General features: G+C 41.9%; 1 protein-coding gene across 1 annotated transcript in view; it reads left to right on the forward strand.

Moving 5' to 3' along the window:
* Positions 1-1254: 1254 nt before the first annotated feature.
* LOC129673726 (signal-regulatory protein beta-1-like) overlaps positions 1255-22031 on the forward strand; it is a 39041-nt gene continuing 18264 nt past the window's right edge. The window contains exons 1-2 of the mRNA XM_055603608.1: positions 1255-1324; positions 10887-11243. Coding sequence (XP_055459583.1) covers positions 1255-1324; positions 10887-11243 — 427 coding nt within the window. The remainder of the gene's footprint in view (positions 1325-10886; positions 11244-22031) is intronic.

Raw genomic sequence — 22031 nt, forward strand, 5'->3', positions numbered from 1 at the left:
GAAATGTAAAAACAGCAATGTACATAAAATGAAAATAAAATAAATTATTAAAAATATGTAAGGCAGAAGTCTAGGTCTGGCATGTCACAGTATCAATACTTCTGTGTGATTCTTAGTTACCAGTTCACAAAATTGACATTTCAGTAGTAAGAATGCACCACTTAGTCATGTGTCTGCAAATTAGCTATACTTCAACAGATCAGAGTGAGATTGTTCGCACATGGCTCTAAGCTTATGCTGGACCCTGGATTCTTATTCTTTCTGTCTCATTCTCTTCTGTCATATTAACTACCTTCCACTCGGGCAACATCTACTGACAATACCTTTGACAAAGCATGGCACAAGATGCGCACGACAATATTTAGCAAGCAAGAGCATCTTTTTGAAAATGATGTCAATAAAACTGATGAGTATTTACAAATAGGAAAGATGACTTTTAATAACCCAATTAAAAAATAATTCTGTATTATTTTATGGAAAACAAATATTTCAGTTGGCAATTTCTCTGGGTAAAGTTCTACCTACTGGAGGACCCCAGGGGACAACATTGCCACTTAATTCACATCTTAATGAGCTTGAAATTTTCTATGTCATTTACTTTGCTGACAAGAATCTAGCCCCACAATTACTACTATGGATCTTAAGTTTCAGTTAAAAGTAACCCAATGGTGATTAGTAATCTGTTGCAGGGAATCATGTTACATCTTTAGACAGCAGTTGAGAGCAATGAAGTAGTGAATGCCTGCTAGTACTCAGGTGACCCTGTCTATTTTACAGGTCAAAATCCTCTGCTCAGGATCTTGTTCTGCCCAAAAATAAGATAAGTTTTCCCGGTTCAATTAACTAAAGACAATCCCGCACAGATTGGCTCAGAGACATTCTAAACCCCAGCAATCTCTCACAGATATCCCTGGGGACCTTCTTCATCTGTGCCACCTTAACAATTAATACTAATTCTATCATATTTTACTGTGTTTGTGCAAATAGAAAGACTCCTAGGTGTCATTGGACTACATGTTCCAGGATATCAGGAAAGAATATCTAAGGGATATTTTCAAGATCAACATTTTTCTTCTAAACATAAATTATAAAGAACTAATCTTTGCTTGCAGCTACATACCAAAATACATACTGGGTATTGATTTCAAAATAACCAGTGTAGTTCCTGTTTCCCCACAACACTGGCATGCACAGATCAGAAGCTGAGATCTCCTGAGCACACACACCGGCAGAGAAGGCTCCTTGACCCTGACCATGCTTCCCATGGACTCCTGGCCACACTCTCCTCACAGTGTCCTGCTGACCCTGCTGCTGGGACTTACAGGTGAGCATGTCCCAAGAATAGCATCATCTTCCTGCTTCTGGGCAACCCTTGCCTTAGAAACTAAAGGACTCCAGTTGGCCACCTGAACTGTCCCAGGAGAGAAGGTCAGAATATTGTCTCAGGTCCTAGAGCCAGAGCTCTGAGCATTGCTCTGCATGTCCATAAGTTTTAACAGTGGGATAGAAGCATTCCATGAGATGATGCTTAATAAATGTTAGTTTCTAATATTTAAGTTGAAGAAAATATTTTCAGCAGAATCCTAATTAAATCACTCTATCCCTTGGGTTATTCAGAGCCACCGAATAAATTCCAATGCAGCTGGTAGGACCACTTGGCTCTGAGCTCAGCCATCTCTGCTCACTTCCTGAGACATAGAAGCTGACATGCAGGCCAGTGGCATGACTCTGGGTGAAGTGTGTCCTGCAGTGCTCAGCCACCATTTCTTCTAAGTTAGGTTCCTTATTTTATCCTCTGACTTCTATTAGCTTTCTCATATGACATCAGTCTTCTCATTTCGTGCTGCTTCTTTAAGAGGCTGTTGCTAGGGTTGCCATGAAGGCTGGAGACAAGAGTCAAGGTGTCCATTGAGCAGATTCCTTCCAAGATGCTTCTCCTTTAAATTGCACTGTCTCATTCTGTCTTCATGCATGATCTCACCCTAGCCTATGTCTATGGATTTTCTCCATTTCCTGAAAGAAAAAGAGTCACATTGGACTAAGAGCCACCCAAATATCCCCAATTGACCTTAACTCTTTAGAGACTCAATACCATGTACAGTCACATTATGGGTTTATGCTTTGATATGTAAAATATAATCAGTTCATCCCCGGTATTCATTTTTCTTTTCTATTATTATAATTTATTACAATTTATTCAATTTGTATCCTAGCTTTGGTCCAGTCCCTCATCTCTTCCCAATCCCTTCCTCCCTCCTTTATTCTCCCTATGCCCCTCCCATAGACCATTGATAGGAGAGGTCTTCTTCCATTTCCCTCTGACCCTAAGCAATCATGTCTTATCAGGATTGGTTGCATTGTCTTCTTCTGTGACCCTGCAAGACTGCACTCCTCAGGAGAAAGTGATGAGAGAGCCTCTCACTGAGTTCATGCCAAGGATACCTCTGCTCCCCTAATAGGGAATCCACTTGGAGACTGATTTTATAGGTTACATCTGAGCTGGGGTTTTTGGTCTTTTGTTGGGGTATCATTCTCTTTAGGGACCCCAGGACTCAGATATTTTGGCTCTATTGTTCTCTTTTTGGAGATCCTGTCCCCTCTATGTCTTTCTATCTCTGCTCAAAGTTTGGCTAAGAGTCTCAGCCTCTGCTTTGATACCTCTATCAGTGGAGTTTAAAAATTTTGTTTCAGTACTGAGAAGTGTTTAGCAAAAAATATTATGCTTTGAATCTGAAATACATTAAAAATTTACATGTTAAAATCTTTTCAACAGATAATGGTGCTACTTTGAAAGATTGATTATTTAGAAGATAAGGTCTAACGGGAGAAAGTCCTGGGAAATATCAAAACTGAAACCACCCAAGGATTGTGGTACTTCAGCCCCTGCTCTGTACTCTCTTGAGGAATGTCACTTTTACAATGTATGTTCTTGGATCATTGACTCCTTATAAACTTTTTAAAAATTCCTTGCCAGGAATTTAATCAGTATGATGCCCTTCAGGAACTTTCACTAAAATTACATTGTTCTTTAAAAGGCACCGTGCTACCTTGTCATCTTACGGTTTTCAGTGTTCTGCTTCAAGATTCCAGCATCTGGTGATTTGTTATTTTTGCTACACTGGTGAAAAGTCCTTTAAGATAAATTCCCTTTCTCTTGAAGACTGTCTGTCATACAATGTTAGTTGTGTTTCCAGTCTGGCACTGTGGTAAAGACTCTCTGTACATTTCAGCTGAAATTAAAACTTTGCCACAGTTGATTACATGGTAAAGTCAGTAACCCATGAGCTCACATAGGTGAGGGTCACAGTGAATGTACACAGCAAAGGGGATGGGAAGCCCAATGTGTGGGCATCACAACAGGGAGAGTGCTGGTATTAGTAGAATGGTATTTCTTTAGTATATACAGGGTTAACCTCAGTAACAAGAAAGTCCCTTTGACATTGCAATCCCTGGAAGAACAGGGGGCTTGAAGCTTCTTTCCACAAAAGAGCCAATGGCATGAGCCCACAGTCAGTACAGACAGAAGCAGCAGAAGAGCCACAGTGTACCTACTGTTATTTGATCAGACCAAGGAAATTTCAGCGTACTAAGATAGGGCCTAGAGGCAGAGTGGAGACAGGTACTTCATGTCCACCAGTTCTCAATCCTACCATTAACATATTTCACAGGGAGGGCCACACAGCCTTTGACAAGAGTTACAACGTACTTGATCCTTATTCTTATGCAACATGTTCCATTCTTCTCTGTGGTGAAACCCTGTTCTCGTGGATTAGGAGGCCCTGGACAGGCTTGAATGTTGCTGTCACTTCTGTTCTGCTGGGCAAGTCGTGCAGTGAGGCTGCAAGCCCTGTGCTAGTGGCCTGGGATTTCTGTTGACTCGAGGACGAGGATATCAAAGTCTCTCTCACCTTCCAAAACCAAACCAGTATGAAGTCAGAAACACTCCAGTGGTTCAGATAAAGTATATCTACTGTAGCTTGGGGTCTTGGGATGAAAGACAGAGTGTGGGTAGGGTCTCCCCCAAGCCCAGATGCTGTGAAGTCTCTAGCTGGTCTCCCTAAATAACCTGAAGCCAGTCAAGACTGGATGTTCCCAGGACCTATGATAGTGCCAATTCCATCCATCCAGATAGACTTAGCTGACATTCTCAAATTTACTTGCAAATTCCATGAATTCTTTGTATTTAATTATTGAGTAGTATTCCATTGTGTAAATGTACCACAAATTTTGTATCCATTCCTCAACTGAGGGGCATCTGGGTTGTTTCCAGCTTCTGGCTATTACAAATAAGGCTGCTACAAACATGGTTGAGCAAATGTCCTTATTGTGCACTTCAGGATCTTTTGCATATATGTCTAGGAGTATTATAGCTGTATCTTGGGGTAGCACTATTCCTAATTTTCTGAGAAAGCACCAGTTTGATTTCCAAAGTGGTTCTACATTCTTACATTCCTACCAGCAATGGAGGAGGTTCCCCTTTCTCCACAACCCCTACAACATGTATTCTTACTTGAGTTTTTGATCTTAGCCATTGTGATGGGTGTAAGGTGAAATCTCAGGGTTGTTTTGATATGCATCTCTCTGATGACTAAGGACATTGAGCATTTCTTTAAGTGTTTCTCTGCCATTCGATATTCCTGCATTGAAATTCTCTGTTCAGTTCTGTATTCCATTTTTAACTGGATTACTTGATTTATTGTTGTTTAACTTCTTGACTCCTTTATATATTCTGGATATTAGCCTTCTGTCAGATATGAGGTTGGTAAAGATCGTTTCCCAATCTTTAGGCAGTTGTTTTGTTCTGATGATAGTATCCTTTGTTTTGCAAAAACTTTTCAGTTTCATGAGGTCCCATTTACTGATTGTTGCTCTTAGGGCCTGTGCTGTTGATGTTCTGTTCAGGAAGTTGTCTCCTGTGCCAATGAGTTCAAGACTCTTCCCTACTCTTTCTTCTAACAGGTTTAGTATGTCTGGGTTTATGTTCAGGTCTTTGATCCACTTGGACTTTAGCTTTGTTTAGGTTGATAAGTGTGGTTATATTTACATTTTTCTACATGGAGACATCCAGTTAGACCAACACCATTTGTTGAAGATGCTATGTTTTCCCCATTGTATGGTTTTGGTATCTTTGTCAAAAATAGGGTGTCCATATGTGTGGGTTTATTTCAGCATCCTCGATTCAATTTCATTGATCCACCAGTCGGTTTCTATGCCAGTACCATGAAGTTTTTACTAATATTTCTCTATAGTATACTTTGAGTTCAGGGTTGAAGATACCTCCAGAATATCTTTTATTGGAGAGTATTGTTTTAGCAATTCTGCATTTCTTATTATTCCATATGAAGTTGAGAATTTTTCTTTCAAGGTCTGTAAAGAAATTTGTTGCTAATTTAATGGGAGTTAGGAAGTGCATTGAATCTGTAGATTGCTTATGGTAAGATGGCCGTTTTTACTATGTTAATCCTGCCAAGCCAAGAGCATGGGAGATCTTTCCATTTTCTGATATCTTCTTCAATTTCCTTCTTGAGAAACTAGAAATTTTTTATACAAGTCTTTGACTGGCTTGGTTAGAGACACACAAAGGTACTTGATGTCATATGTGGCTATTGGGAAAGGTGTTGTTTCACTAATTTCTTTTTCAGCCCTTATGTCTTGTATACAGGAGCACTATTGATTTTTTTTTGAGTTAATTTTGTATCCAGCCACTTGGCTGTAGATGTTTATCAGCTGTAGAATTTCCCTGGTAGAGTTTTTGAGCTCCCTCATGTATACTATCATATCCTCTGCAAATACTGATACTTTGACTTACTCCTTTCCAATTTGTTTGCCCTTGATCTCTTTTAATTGTCTTATTGCTCTAACAAGGTCATCAAGAACTATGTTGAAGAGATATGGAGAGAGTGGGCAGCCTTGCCTTGTCCCTGATTTTAGTGTTATTGATTTAAGTTTCTCTCCATTTAGTTTGATGTTGGCTATAGGCTTGCTGTATATTGCCTTTACTATGTTTATGTAAGTGCCTTGTATCCCTGATCTTTCCAGGACTTTAAACATAAATGGGTGTTGGATTTTATCAAATGCTTTTTCAGCATCTAAAGAGATTATCATGTGTTTTTTTTTCTTTGAGTTTGTTTATATAGTGTATTACATTTATGGATTTCCAAATATTGAACCATGCCTGCATACTTGGGATGAAGCCTACCTCTCCTCTATCTGACCCTTGCTTATAAAATCTCATTAAGGGCTGGCTGCATCTTCTTCCTCTGACATGGCAAGGCTGCATCCCCCAGGGTAAAGTGATCAAAGAGCCAGCCACTGAGTTCATGTCAGAGACAGCTGCTATATCCCCTCCTAGGGAACCCAGTTGGAAACTGAGGAGCCAATGGGCTTCCTTAGAACAGGGGGGTCTAGGTCATCTCCATGCATGTTCCTTGGTTGGAGTATCAGTCTCTGCAGGACCCCATGGGCTCAGGTATTTTGGTTCTGTTGTCTTCCTTGTGGAGTTCCTGTTCCCTCCAGATCTTTCTATCTCCTTCTTCTTCCAAAGGATTCTAGCACTCTTCCCAAAGTTTGTCTATGATTCTCAGTAACTCCTTTGATACCCTAGTGGGTAGAGTCTTTCAGAGGTCCTCTGTGGAAAGCTCCTGTCCTGTTTCTTGTTTTCTCCTACTTCCAATATCTATCCTATTTTTTTCTTCCAAATGAGGCTTACACATCTTGCCAGGTTCCTCATTGTTTAGGTTCTTTCTGGCCCTTCCTCAGAAAATTAGGAGTAGTGCTATCTCAAGATCCAGGTATACTACTCCTGGGCATATACCCAAAAAAAATGCCCCACCATTTAATACGGACATTTGCTTAACTATGTTCATAGCAGCTTTATTTGTAATAGTCAGAATCTGGAAACAACCTAGATGTCCCTCAACAGAGGAATGGATACAGAAAATATGGTTCATTTACACAATGGAATACTACTGAGTAATTAAAAACAAGGAAATCATGAAAGTTGCAGGCATATGGTGGGAACTAGAAAAGATCATTTCAGAAACTGAAAGACACATATGATATTTACTCACTTAAAAGTGGATATTAAAGAGCAGGCCAATCAGTTCATGTCAGAGGCAGTCCCTGTTCCTACTACAATGGAACCGACTTGGAAACTGAACTGCCATGGGCTGCTCTTTAATTACCTTCTCCTGAGGGGGAAGCAGCATTACCAGGCCACAGAAGAAGACAATGCAGCCACTCCTGATGAGACCTAATTGACTAGGATCAGAAGGAAGGAAAAGAAGTCCTCCCCTATCAGTGGACTTGGGGAGGGGCATGCATGCAGAGGGTGGAGGAAGGGAGGGATCAGGATGGGAGGAGGGAAGGAACCACAAGGGGGATACAAAGTGAATAAAGTGTAATTAATAAAGAATTTTAAAAAAATAAGTGGATATTAGCTATCTCCACTCATTAGAGTTTTTTAAAAATTCATTTCACATCCTGATGATAGCCTCCCTCCCTCCTCTCCCACAGGTCCTACCTTTCCTCCTTCTTTCTGATACTCCCTCTATCCCAATCCTTAAAAAGGAGATTACCCCCCCAAGCAACCCATATCAAGTGGAATTCATTCATGTTATTTTCATTATATATATATATATATATATATATATATATATATATATATATAATTTTTTTTTAATCAGTATCCTAGTACTATCCACACATTTGTTAAATCTGGCATTAGCTGATTACACAAAGTTTTAAATTCTTTTTTTTTTAATTTTTAGTTTTTCTTCACAATTTATTCATTGTATAGCCTGATTGAAGCCTGCTCCCTCAATTCCCCCAGTCCCACCCTCCCTTCAACTTCCCCTCCTCCCCTTCCCCTAGTACACTGAAAGGGGGAGTTCTCTGCTATTGCCATCTGCCCATAGCTTGTTAAGTCTAATCAGGACTGCTTGGATCCTCTTCTTCCGAGCCTAAGAAGGCTGCATCATCAGGGGTGAGATATCAGAGAGCAGTCAACTAGGTTCATGGTAGAGGCAGCCTCTACTCCCCTCACTCAGAGATCCACATGGGAACTGAGCTACAAATTGGTCATATCTCTGCAGGGGGTCTATGTCCTCTCCATGCATTGTCCTTCCTTGGTGCATCAGTCTCTGAAGTACCACCTGGGCTCAGATCTTTCCTTGTGGAGCTGCTGTCTCCTCTGTGTCTATCTAATTTCACCCTCCCTTCCGCCATAAGACTCACTGTGTTTTGCCCAAACTTTGGCCCTGATTCTAGGAATCCACTTTGATCCCCTGTTGGGTAAATCCTTTCATAGGACCATCTTTAGTAACTCCCATCCTGTTTCCTCTAGTCCACCACTTCTAGTGACTATCCTGTTTGCCATTGTGAGTGAGATTTAAGCATCCTCCTTAGGATCATTGTGTTTAGCTTGTTTAGGTCTGTAGATCGCTGTCCTATATTATTCAGCTAATATCCACTTATTAGTGAATGTATACTATGCCTGTCTTTCTGTTTCTGGGATATCTCATTTAGTTTGATCTCCTCTAGATCCATCCATTTGCCTGAAAATTTCATGATTTCCTTGTTTTTAATAGCTGAGTAGTATTTTATTGTGATCTTCACCAACCCTACATCTGATAAAGCACTAACATTTAGAATATATAAAGAACTCAAGAAATTAGACAACAAACCACATAATCCAATAGAAAAATGAGGTACAGAGCTAAGCAAAGAATTCTCAACAGAGGAATATCAAACAAAGAGTAACACTTAAAGAAATGTTCAACATCCTTAATCATCAGGGAAATGCAAATCAAAATGACCCTGAGATTCAATCTTAAACCAATCAACTAAGATCAAAAACTCAAGTGAGAACACTTGCTGGAGAGGATGTGGAGAAAGGGGAACACTCCTCCATTGGTGGTGGGAGTGCAAACTTGTACAAACACTTAGTAAATCAATCTGACACTTTTTCAAAAAATTGGGAATACTACTTCCTCAAGATGCAGCTATACCACTCCTGGGCATACATTTAAAAGTCGCCTTACCATTCAATAAGGACACTTGCTCAACTATGTTCATGACAGCTTTATTCATTATAGCCAGGGTCTGGAAACAATCTAGATGTCCCTCAACAGAGGAAAGGATAAAGAAATTGTGTTACATCTACACAAAGTTTTAATTTCTTAAAATTCCTTTTGCTTTTGGCTTGATTTATCTAGGGAAGCTGAGTTTTCCCCTCAGATATCCTTGTCTAAGACTTAACAATGACTGAGTGGTCCAAGGCCATTCCCCATACTTTTCAGCAGGTTGAAAATTAGAGACACCATTATCCAAAAACTAAGTGGAAGTGCTGAACTCAGAATGAATGTTTTATGGAAATTTAAAAGTCACTATAAAGCAATAAGTTATTTTATCTTTCACTACTCCCCTTATTCTCTGGCTATTTTATGTCAGCCCAAAAGAGCCCATTAGCATTCCCTGCAGGGAAGGTATCATTGTAGTGAAAGGAGATATTTAACTTGTATACCATGTTTTCTCCTTTGTATTGATTTCATAGTGTTATCATGTGTAATTCTTGGTTTTATTTAAATTCTGGATGTATTTTCTCTTTCTGATTGATACACCATCTCACTACTTCCTGGATGTTGACATTTCTGAAATGAGCAATGTTCACATAATTTTTCAGGAAGTTTAATGTTCTTGCACTGGCACCTAGGCTACTGCATATAGGATAAGGATTATGCTAGGGACCTATTTCTGAGTTTGTTTTTATTGGATGTGTGTTTTGTTCCTTGCTCTCTGATTCCTCTTTGAACTTGTTTTTGTGGTTTGTATTTCTGGTAGCCAGCTTGACCTCTGGTCCAGCAGCAACTTTCAGTCAGAATTGGGAGCTAGACTTCTGGTTGTTAGCCTGGCCTGTGGTGCGGCAGGGACCTCTGTTTTTCTGACTGGCATGGCCTTTACTTGAGTAGAAGGTGATTCAGCCTGAGGTATATAGCAGTGTAGGTGTGGGGGCATGGCAGTAGGAGGCAGGTGTCAGAAGCTTGGGTCTTGGGCTCTGAAAGGAGAGTGGGAGGGTTCCAATGGCAGATGGAGCCCTTTCCTGTTCTGGCTTGTGTGGCCTGTACCTGAGCAGTGGATGTCTGCCTAAGAAGGGGAAGGTGCAGTGAAGGGGTGGGGGCAGTGGGCCAGGGAAGGTATCATTGGCTTCCAAACTGAAGGAGTGTGAGGGTTAAGACAGCAAGTAGGTCTCTTAGCTCTACTGATTGGCATGGTCTGTCCCTAAATAGTGAATGTGCACCTGAGTAGCAGGAGTGTGGAGGTGTGGGGAATGGGGAGTGTAGGGTGTGAGCAGGTTGGGTCTTTGGGCACTGAATCAAGGGAAGAACAGAGAGAGAGACTTCAAACAGCAACTGGGCTATTTCCTTTTTTGTCTGGAAGTTTTATTTTTTTAACTAGGTTACATGTTATTATTTTGGGGAATCTATCTAAGGCAGTATTACCCCGTCTGATACACCAAACCTCACCATGAGAAACTTATAATCAAATGTAGACCTCACTCTACACTTATGTTCATATCTCATTGTTCTAAAGGAGCAACATAATCACACTGAATATTATTGTAACAGACGTTCCATATGCTGTGTGCACAGAAAATAAAAATTAAGCAGATACTGGATGAAGCATGAGAATTCCAAACAAAATTAGGACTTCAATCAGAATCCTGCCAAGTTTCTCTGTCTTTCTGTGATTCAATTTTCTTGTCTGTGTTAAGAGTCACAAGCTTTAGGATCTGTGATCACATGCAGGCTGAGCTTTAGTGAGAACAGTATTTGATCACAAACCTGTGGGTTTCCATCAGGGTGAGCACTAACTGATGTTTTCTGTAGGAGCAGCTTTGCAGGAGCTGAAGGTGATTCAGCCTGAGAAATCAGTTTCTGTCCCTGCTGGAGAATCAGCCACTATGAACTGCACTGTGACCTCCCTGACCCCTGTGGGGCCCATAAAGTGGTTCAGGGGTACAGGACAAAGTCGGCGCCTTATATATAATTACGCAGGATATAAATTCCCCAGAGTCACAAATCTCACAGATGCAACAAAGAGAAACAACCTGGACTTTTCCATCCGAATCAGTAATGTCACCCCTGCTGATGTTGGCACCTACTACTGTGTGAAGTTCCAGCCTGACACATCAGAGCTTGGGAAAGAGCTTCAGTCTGGGGGAGGCATCGTGTTGTATGTGCTTGGTAAGTACTGCATTGTCCTACTCATCCCTGATTTCTCCAACAGGTAAAAACAGTGTCCAAGATTCTGTGAACAAGTAAGAACCAAGTGGGGAAGTAAGCCTCATGTTCCTAGGGTGACTTTCCCTAACTGTGGTCCAAGGAACCTGAAGAGAGGAGGTGACATGCTATTTGCTAGAGGTTCCCCTTCTGATGAATGGGGTAAATCCATGCCCTTGTCTGCCTGCCCCACAGAGCTTACCTTTCTTAATGTGTCCAAGCCTAGTGGCTGATAAGGACCCTGACAGCTGACTGGCGTGGTGATGGCATCACACCTGTCCTACTGCCTCCAGAGTGTCCTTCTTCACCTGATGATGTCTTCTCTTTCTTCCCAAACAACCTGGGGCCTAGTTATGCCAGGTTGTACTCTAGATGTCAACACAGATGGCAGGAAGCTGTTAAGCAGGAGCTCTTTACTCAAAATGTATGTCTTCTCCTTTCCAATAGAAAAAGCACATCAATGTAGAAAATGATGTTAAGGAAGGGTGTGATTTCTTCATTTCCTGTCCAGTTACAGCACACTGAGAACATTCTGGATATGTCTACATTCTCTGTGGAATCTCTTAGCTCTGGTTTAGGTGTTGGCACCAGGCTACCCTTGGTACTGTCAAAAAACATTTTGTGTCAGGGACCAACTCTCCCAGGCACTAAAGGTCTGGGCCAATGTTAGCTTGCCTCCTAGAGGTAGTTCCATGAGGATTCTCAGTTCCCAGCTGAGATAGCCAGGTGCTCACTTTGAATTTCCTGACAGAAGCCTAAATACCTCTAACTTGGTCTTGATTTCAGGAATTTTGCAACATGAGGTACAGTCACACAATCCAGCCCAACCTTGTTAGAGATGTGAGCCCTGTATGTCTGTGTCCTGTCCATGATCCACATCCCATTAGTGCTGGGATCTGGCCTATAATCCGTGTCTCATTCCAGGCCTGCTTCTGATTGTCCAAGCAAGAGACCTTGTTCACTTAGAAGCTTGATTAATAAATCCTGGGTCAGAATTTCTTGAACTCAGCCAACATGTTCATTCACTACCACCTCCAAGGTTTTGATATTTTTCTTACTCTCAGATTCTATATATAGTAGTGACCATAAATCTATGAAAATATCAGCCATACAGATATTATGTGTGAGAATTCTTCCCCTGTGGAAACAAAGCATTATAGTCCAACAGCTAGAGATACCATATTTCAAATCTCAGGTCATGAATTTTTCATTTATTTCAATTGGCTAAGTAAACAGTGCCACTGTGAATCAAATCTTGTGGTTATCATCTTGGCCATAAGGCACATATTATCTGGAGAAGGCCTGCTGCTTTTGAGGGTGAATTAGATTAGAAGGATGTTAGTGTTTTACCACATAGATGTGATATAGCAAGTCTTCTCACAACCCCTCAACAGAAAGAAACAGGGAAAGTGGCTTTCTCCGGAATCCATCCATATCATGAACAAGGATACTGAAGTTCTAGGTAATGCAGTGTTTAGGCAACCCTAATCAGCAAGTGACTCAAGTAAGAGAAAATCCGTAAGTTTTTAGTGATACTAGCTTTATTTTCCATATCATTTGCCCTAAGGATACCGTTGAAGAAGGATGTACATGTAAGAAGAGGCATAAGATACCAATGTGTCCTGTCTCTGTTATGCCATTTTCTGCTAAGCATGTGTTATATGGGGGAAGTCATATTTCCTTTTAGAGAAGTGGATCCTGACATTCATAGAGGTCACCTGACTTGTGATCAGATGAAGGGTTGGCTACAGCACACTGCCTCATATATGCTATTCTTCCTGCATAGTTTATTCTCTGAGCAGCAGACGCAGAGTAGAGCTGCCTCCTGCATCCATTCAGGGTCTACAGGAGCCTGGGGCCCCCTGGTTCTTCTCCCTGGTGCTACCTGGAGCAGGCATCTGGCACAGAATTCCTCAGGCCAGATTCTTAGGGAAGAAGTAGAGTGGCAAGGCTCCAGTCTGAGTACAGTTGGATTCTTGAGGGAAAGGAAAGTGAGGGCACAGGAAATGGCTTCTGAGATGCACTGGGAAGAGCAGACAAGATCTTTGCTTTCAGTATCAGTGTCCTCATTTGTGGCATGACAATGGTCATAGTTCCTTCTTAAGCCCTCTGTATATCACCTGATACAGCTGTATGCAGAAAAACCAGTGGCATATCATGGTTTTCAAACCTTGGATAATTCATTGAACCTTACCCTTAGTTTCTTCTTTTGTAGAAGGTGGCTCCTGTGCTAATTTTTCCAGAGCACTATAAATACATAGAGAACTGCTTAGAGTCTGGCATCAAGAAGCCATGGAGTGGCACTATCTTACTCTTCATGGAGTCCTTAGTTTTTCATTTTGTGATGATGACAGCCTTGGTCCCTGGTAGGTGTTTCTTGAATAAGGAGAAACCTTGCACATATTCTTGGCTGGTGATGTCAGGGTCCTTAGGAACATCAGAATGGCAGTGGTTTGCAGGAGAGAGGAAAGACTTTAAATGCCTGAACATGCATCCAGCACAGCTACTCTCTGACAAGTGAACAGGACAAGACCCTCTGCAATGGGCTCACATGACATAGCCTTCCTGCTAGCACAGTATGTAAACTGTCTATATCGAAGGATTGAAGTCATATAACATACTTAGAGAAACTGCTGACTTCTAGAAAATATTTCACCAATGTGAGCTGTGTTTCTAAGGGGCCATGTGACCTTGGATTTTCATTTTCTTTCTAGGCTTTAGGTGTCAATCAAATTAAGGTGAGGTAGGTGGCTCTTTACCTGGATATTTTTGGAATTCCATGGAAAACAAAAGTAAATCCTAGACTGACATTCCTTTAATTGTTCATGTATGGGGATTGGCTTCTGAAATATCATTACATGCTTTGAGGCAACAGCACATATGTAATCATTCCCTTGATAGAGCTATTAGGAGACCAAGTTGACATTGCAAACCCTTTTGCTTCAGAATAGCAGGGCCCAGCCTACTGTGTTCAACTCTCTAAAGCCAAAGGAATGTGCCAGGGATGCTTCTCAAGGAGAAGACCGAGGGTCCCTAATATTATTATTTATTAAAAAGCATGGGGCTGATGTCAACCGATATTCTCTGCAAGAAGTTTATTAGGAGGGTGGGGGTAGCAGGACATGGGGAGAGAGAGAGAAAAGGGAAGGGACACCTAGTGAGAGAGAGAGAGAGAGAGAGAGAGAGAGAGAGAGAGAGAGGAGAGTAAGAGAGTATAAGAGTGAGAGAGAATAAGAGAGCGACCACGTGTCGGGGTTAGCCCTTTAAGGGGCAAGGTAACCACACCATCCAGGTGTGGCCACCTGGCTGGCAACACATGATGACATCATAAGTTGCTGGGTAACACAGGAGTAGGTTGTGTTCCAAAATACTAACATTCCTCCCTTTTTCTATAATTAAAAAATGGGGATCTTGGGCTGATTTTTATAAGGTAAGTTAAAGTATATAATTTTAGGCTCATTGGAAGCAGCTCTTGGTTGTCATGCAAGGGTTTGAGAGAGAGAAGAATTATAGCAACAAAATGGTCAGATTGCAAGGTCAAGAGTAAGGGAAGCCTCTGTCCTGGAAAATTTAGGGTAGAGGGTTGTCAATACAGAGAGTTGGCAGCCATGCAAGGCAGCAGGTAGGGGCTGGGGAACGCTGGGAGAACCTGGAGCTGCTTGTCCTGGTCCTGAAGCACACCATTTCAGCCTTTTGTTAATAACAAGTGAATAAAGGGCGTAGATTCTCTTCTGGTTACTTCCTGCTGACACTGGGGGCACTGTAGGGAGGTCAAAAGGCTGAAATGTTGGCCAAGTCCAGGAAGAATAGGCTGTTTTGATGCTTTCCAGGGTCTGTGAGAACATCCATGGCTGGGAGGAAATTTTAGGTCCAGCTTTTTGGAAGTCTGTGAGGTCAGAGTTGAACACCTGCAGTTTGTTGGATGTCCATGAGGTCAGAGTTGAACACCTGTAGCTGCTTTGGCACTGTTGTGACTATAGGAAACATCTGTGTCTAGCAGGACACTGAAACACATATATAGGCAAAAGATAAAGTTGAGTAGGTTATGGAGAAAATCCTGTAGGTATACATTGAAAACTTTTGGGAGAGTAAACAGGAATAGAAGGTTTGGATCGATGATGCTTGTACATAGGAACCTCTGTCTACCTGGGGGGGACATTTATTTACCCAATCACTGGTAACATTTAAAGAAGGTTTTGTTTTCGATCTGTCATTGAGGTGAGGTTTGGTTACAGAAGTGTGTAAACTTAGAGGCCCTGGTGCCAGATGGCACTAGGTGTAGAAACTTAAAATTCTCCAGAGGACATCCTATCTGGAGGGACAGGCGTCTGGGTGTCTCCCATTGGGGGCAGAGAAGTCAGCAACCTGTCAGAGGCATCCCAATGGCAAGGTGTGACTCTGAGCAAGAGGGGTGCTACGTGCTCCAATAGCTCATCAGGTTTTGATCAGGGACCAGGGTGCAGTGCCCAGTGGGGCATGGCTGGGTCACGGCTGGGTCACGGCTGGGTCACGACGGTTCACCTAGTGCTAGGACTTCTCATGAGCAAGCTAGCGAGGGGGAGAAGGAACCGTGTGCGAGTGGGAACATACCGCCTAGGGGAGAGTGGGGCCCTAAAAGGGAGGTCAGCATAGAGGGTCAAACCTAGAGAGTTAAGGCTATGGCTGGGGATGGTGTCCCTCCATCTCAAAAGATAGTACGAAGTTGCCAGAGCTCTGTGGTCAAGCTTCCCCTACCAAGAGAGCTGTTTATGCTGAGAAACTGGAGTGAACTCACCAATCTAGTGGCTAGTCAATAAGGAGAACTCACCAGTCCAGCCAGTGGTTGCATGCAGTAAATAGCAGTCTGGTAGCCAGGAAAGGAAGTCCCAAAACCAGGGAAAGGGGAGGAGTCCAACCTTTTAAGATAGGCAATAAGTGCAGTATTTATCTGGAGTCCAGTTGACCTGAGAGGTGGATTTAGGTGGACTTTCTGCAGCTTACAAGAATTACTTTTAAGTTTTAGGAAGGAGATAAAATTTTAGACATGTTAATATTACAATTGTACTGTACATTGTAGAAAAAGGCAGTAGACATACATATTTGTGTTAATAGTGTAAGTATTTTTTAAGGTGAGCTCTGAAAAGGCAAAAGCCTTTTATGAAATAAAAGGGAAATTCACTGATCTTAACTTTTAGTATAAGCAAACATATTATGGAGACTTACAATCTGGAGCTTAGAACCATAATAGTACATGGTATAGTGGAATGTTTTTTTTTTATCAGAGTCAGATTAATAAATTAGAGCCCTATTGATAAAGGTCAGAACTCTGAACAGTCAATACAACAGTAGCATAACAACAGGAGGAAGTATTAAGCTTTTTTACCTATTTAAGATACCTTATATCACCTTAGACCTTGTAACCTTTATAACTTGCATTTACCAACCTTAAAACATTTTTTAGACCCTCAAACAGTTATAAGTTGCATTATCAACCTTAAGACACCTTTTTAGACTCTCATACATGTATAACTTACTTTTACCAAACTTAAGACACTTTTTTAAGACTCTCAAATATGTATAACTTGTATTTATTAACCTTAAGACATCTCTAAAATATGTCTTTAGAGAGGGACCTTTGATTTAGTTATTTACCGTGAGACATGGTTGAGGCTGCTATGAACATTTATTGTCCTTTAACTAAGGGACAATAAGGGATGGTAAAAGGTTACATTTAGGCCTGTTTCTTGAGTCTGGACTGTGTCTAGGGCTAAAAATAGCAGCTCTAGGATTTAGGCTTAAGGCCTGGTCTCCTGCATGTGAAGAGAACTGGGAATGCACCTGAAGTCTCTGTTTAGGCCTGAAAATAGTACTAGCTCTAGTACTTAGGCTTAAGGCCTGGTCTCCTGCATATGAAGAGAACTGGGAAGGCACCTGAAGTCTCCCAACACAGAAATTGGCAATATGTCCATGGGACCTCATCCTGCTCAGTTCTGGGTGAGACCTGTGGAGGTTGCAAAGTCAAGGAGCCATTTGTCCTCCACCAGGCCAATGAGCTAGAAGGCTGGAAGTGTCTGTAGCTCTTGTGCTGGTTGAACCTCCATGGCTGGGCACAGAGGACAAGCCTGCTTGGGAGCATTTTGACTGCCAGAGGCCAGTTTGCCAGCAGCCACCATTGGCATGTCAGCAGCGGGACCAGCATTTACTTGGCTGCATTTGAAAACGTCATCTGGCAGAACAGACTTTTGGCTATGCAAACCTCTTGCCTTTTTTTTCGGGAACGCCAGCAGTCTCAGAAAACAGCAGCTAAGGTCTAGAGCCAGGAAGGATGGCTCACTATTTTTAGCAACTCCTATATGGTGACTCAAGGACCATCCTCAGCTGTTTATTAAAAATTGCAGTGAGACCATGTTTGCATCCGTAGGAGTATAATAAATAAGTATCTATGAGATGACTATTAACTTGCATTTGTTAACCATTAAATATTGGGACTTTAGGTTTTGTTCTTGCTAAGTTAGACTCTTAAAAGTCATGAATATAATTTATTAAAGTGGGAGCACAAGAGTTTTTGTATGATTTAATATATAAAAATTTATAGCTTATAGTAGTGTAAATCTATACTATGATTAATAACAACATTTTTAAAAGAACAAGGCAAAGCTTATATTAACCTTTTGATAGCAGAGATATAGCAATTTGACCCAGTTTTAATATAAACAAATACCTCTAAAATTAATAGATCCTGGGCAGCGCCGGGAGGACTCTCATTCTGAGGAGCAGCACAGCAGGATTGGCACAGTGACCAGCAATCAGAACTCGCGGCCATAAAACACAAGTGGTTGTGTTTCACAGGTGAGAGGATACCCCACGGTGGGGGATTCGATCAGCTTTAACTCACCCGGCAAAACCACGGAAGAGATCCCCGTTCCGCCAGGTGCTTGGTCGCCAGCCCAGAGCTACCCGCCAGTGCGATCTAGTCACGGTCCCAGACTGAACTGTGGGCCCACAACACCATAGACTGGATTTCCCAGTCGAGAGATAACCCCATGGAGCAGGAAACAATTGGGACCGACCCCAGGTTACCCAGACATTCCCTGGAAAAGACTCGGGTTCCGCGGGTGCCCCAGGAGCCAGCCCGGACCCAGAGCCGGGAGGGACAAAGGCGCCTGCCTGCACAGAGCCCTGCCTGCGCGCGTGATTCGCCGCCTCAGATAGAACTGTGGGCACCAGGGCAACAGGGCACCAGACTGCGTGTCTCTGGCAGGAGGAAACCCCCAGCGGAGGGGGTCAGCAGCTCTAACGCTTAGGACACCCAGCACCAAAACACTTCCTGGACTCACGCAGACTCTAGTGCAGGCAGAAGCGCTGTGCTCCGCCGCCATTGTTGCGTTCCCCTGGGGCACTGGGACACACAGCTGCATCCTCGGACCTGCAGGAGCCGAAGAGCCATTACAGCAGCCCTCAGATACTGTGCCAGGGATCGGCCAGTTGTCCCTGGCTGGACTGCCAAAACTGTAGGAATCCCTGATCCTTCAGGGGGGCTGCACCACAGCGTCTGGACCAGAGTGGTGCCTACAGCCGCCATCCCAGACAGAGACACACAGCTTCTGGTCCAGAGTGAGGCACCTAGCCTCCAGACCAGAACAGTGCCCCCAGGCGCCAACTCAACCTAGGTGCACATTCTCCAGGTCCAGAGCAGAGCAATCAGCCTTTGGCCCAGAGACTTGCTGAGTGCACCTCCCACTTTCTCAGACAGAACTGTGTGCCCCAGGATAACAGACTGAGTTTCCCTGTTGGGAGAAAACCCCATAGCTAGGGAATCAGCAGTTTCTTCAAGAGGACTGTACATGGAAATTTAGTGAGCAGCAGCACACTAAATTTATAACAAGAAACCCAGCAGTGGGGCAGCTGTCTTGAGAAATTTTATGGGTAAGAGGAGATCCCCCCCTGCCTAACATAGACCACAGCTACTACTCAGGGCTATAAACCTGAGGTGAGCAGTGGCATCTCCGGAGAAACATTGGCCATACAGTGACCATAACCAAAAAGCAGAGAAGGACTCCTTCAGGAAAAATCATCTTCCGGCCAAGGGGATACTCCCTACCTCAGGACTCCAGGAAGCACAGAAACTAACAGCCAACACCTAAATCAGCCCAATGGGTAGAGGTCAGCGTAAAGGCTCAACCAACAAAAGACAGAGCAATATGGCATCTCCAGAACCCAGCCATCCAGGGGCGAACAGCCCTGAACAATGCAGCATAATAGAAAATCAAGAAGATGACCTTACATCTATGTTGATGAAGAGAATAATAGAGGAAACAGATAAAATATGTAAAGAATTAGAGGAAGATAAAACCAAACAGATCATGGCTATCCGTAAAGAAATGGAGGAAGATAAAGACAAGCAAATTAGGGCCATCCGTGAAGAAATACGGGAAGATGCAGCCAAACAGCTTGTGGCCTTCAGAGAAGAAATAATTAAATCACTGAAAGAAATCAAAGAGACAGAGTTGAAGGAACTAAAAGAAAAAGAGGAAAATACAAGCAGACAGGTGAAGGAAGTAAACAAAACAACTCAAGACCTGAAGATAGAACTGGAAAATTTAAAGAAATCACAAATGGAGGAAATAATGGAGAGGAAGAATTTAGGGAAGAAAACAGGCACTACAGAGGTAAGCATAACCAACAGACTACAAGAGATGGAAGAAAGAATCTCAGGTGTAGAAGATACAATGGAAGAAATCGACGTATCTGTCAAAGAAAATGTTAAATCCAAAAAATTCCTGACACAGACCGTCCAAGAAATCCAAGACAATATGAAAAGACAAAACCTAAGAATAATAGGAATAGAGGAAAAAGAAGACTCCCTTCTCCAAGGCCCAGAAAATATTTTCAACAAAATCATTGAAGAAAATTTCCCCAAGTTAAAGGAGAAGCCAATAAGGATACATGAGGCCTACAGAACACCCAACAAATTTGACCAGAAAAGAAAATCCTCCCGCCACATAATAATCAAAACAGGAAGTATACAGAACAAAGAAAAAATACTAAAAGCTGCAAGGGAAAAAGGCCAAGTAACATATAATGGCAAACCCATTAGAATCACACCTGACTTTTCAACAGAAACTATGAAAGCCAGAAGGGCCTGGACAGATATCATGCAGACCCTAAGAGAACACAGATGTCAACCCAGGCTACTATACCCTGCAAAACTCTCAGTCCTCATAGATGGAGAAAACAAGATATTCAATGACAAAAACAAATTTCAACAATACCTACACACAAATCCAGCATTACAGAAGACACTGGAAGGGAAAATACAACCCAACAAAATTAGCTTCTGTCAAGAAAACACAGGAAATAATTAACCTTACTACAGCAAAACAAAAAGCAACCAAGCACACAAACTTATGAACACAGCCAACATCAAAATCAAAGGATCTAACAGCCACTGGTCATTAATCTCTCTCAACATCAATGGACTCAACTCTCCAGTAAAAAGACACAGATTAACAGAATGGATACGTAAACAAAACCCAGCAATCTGTTGCATACAAGAAACACACCTAAGACACAAAGATAGACATTACCTGAGGGTAAAAGGTTGGAAGATGATTTTCCAAGCAAATGGACCCAAGAAACAAGCAGGAGTAGCCATTCTAATATCTGATAAAATAGACTTTCAACCAAAATTAATAAAAAGAGATGGGGAAGTACACTTCATACTCATCAAGGGAAAATTCCACCAGGAAGACATCACAATCCTGAACATCTATGCCCCAAATACAAGAGCACCCACATTTGTAAAAGAAACATTGATAAAATTTAAACCACATATAGATCCCAACACATTAATAGTGGGAGACTTCAACACCCCACTCTCAACAAAGGACAGGTCAACAAAACAGAAATTAAACAAAGAAACAATATCTCTGACAGAGGTCATGAATCAAATGGACCTCACAGACATCTATAGAACTTTACACCCAAACACAAAAGAATTTACCTTCTTCTCAGCACCTCATGGAACCTTCTCCAAAATAGACCATATAGTTGGTCACAAAGCAAGCCTCAACAGATACAAGAAGACTGAAATAATCCCTTGTATCCTGTCTGATCACCATGGAATAAAGCTGGACTTCAACAACAACAGAAATAGCAAAAAGCCTACACACTCATGGAAACTGAACAACTTGTTACTAAATGACAGCTGAGTCAGGCAAGAAATAAAGAAAGAAATTAAAGCCTTTCTAGAACTCAATGAAAATGAAGACACAACATACCCTAACTTGTGGGACACAATGAAAGCAGTGCTAAGAGGAAAGTTCATAGCACTAAGTGCCTTCAAGAAGAAATTCGAGACAGCTCATTCAAGCAACATAATGGCCCACGTAAAAACCCTAGAAAAAGAAGAAGCAGACACACCAAAAAGGAGTAGACGGCTGGAAATAATCAAACTCAGGGCTGAAATCAATCAATTAGAAACAAATAAAACAATTCAAAGAATCAATGAAACCAAGAGCTGGTTCTTTGAGAAAATCAACAAGATAGACAAACCCTTAGCCAAGCTAACTAAAAGGCAGAGAGACACCACCCAAATCAACAAAATCAGAAATGAAAGGGGGGACATAACTACAGACACTGAGGAAATCCAAACAATCATTAGGACTTACTTCAAAAGTCAATACTCAACAAAATTTGAAAACCTAAATGAAATGGACAATTTTCTTGATCGATTTGACTCACCAAAGCTGAATCAGGACCAGGTAAATCAAC

The sequence above is a fragment of the Psammomys obesus genome, unplaced genomic scaffold, assembly GCF_907164565.1.
Source record: "Psammomys obesus unplaced genomic scaffold, mPsaObe1.curated_primary_1811, whole genome shotgun sequence".
NCBI classification, from domain to species: domain Eukaryota; kingdom Metazoa; phylum Chordata; class Mammalia; order Rodentia; family Muridae; genus Psammomys; species Psammomys obesus.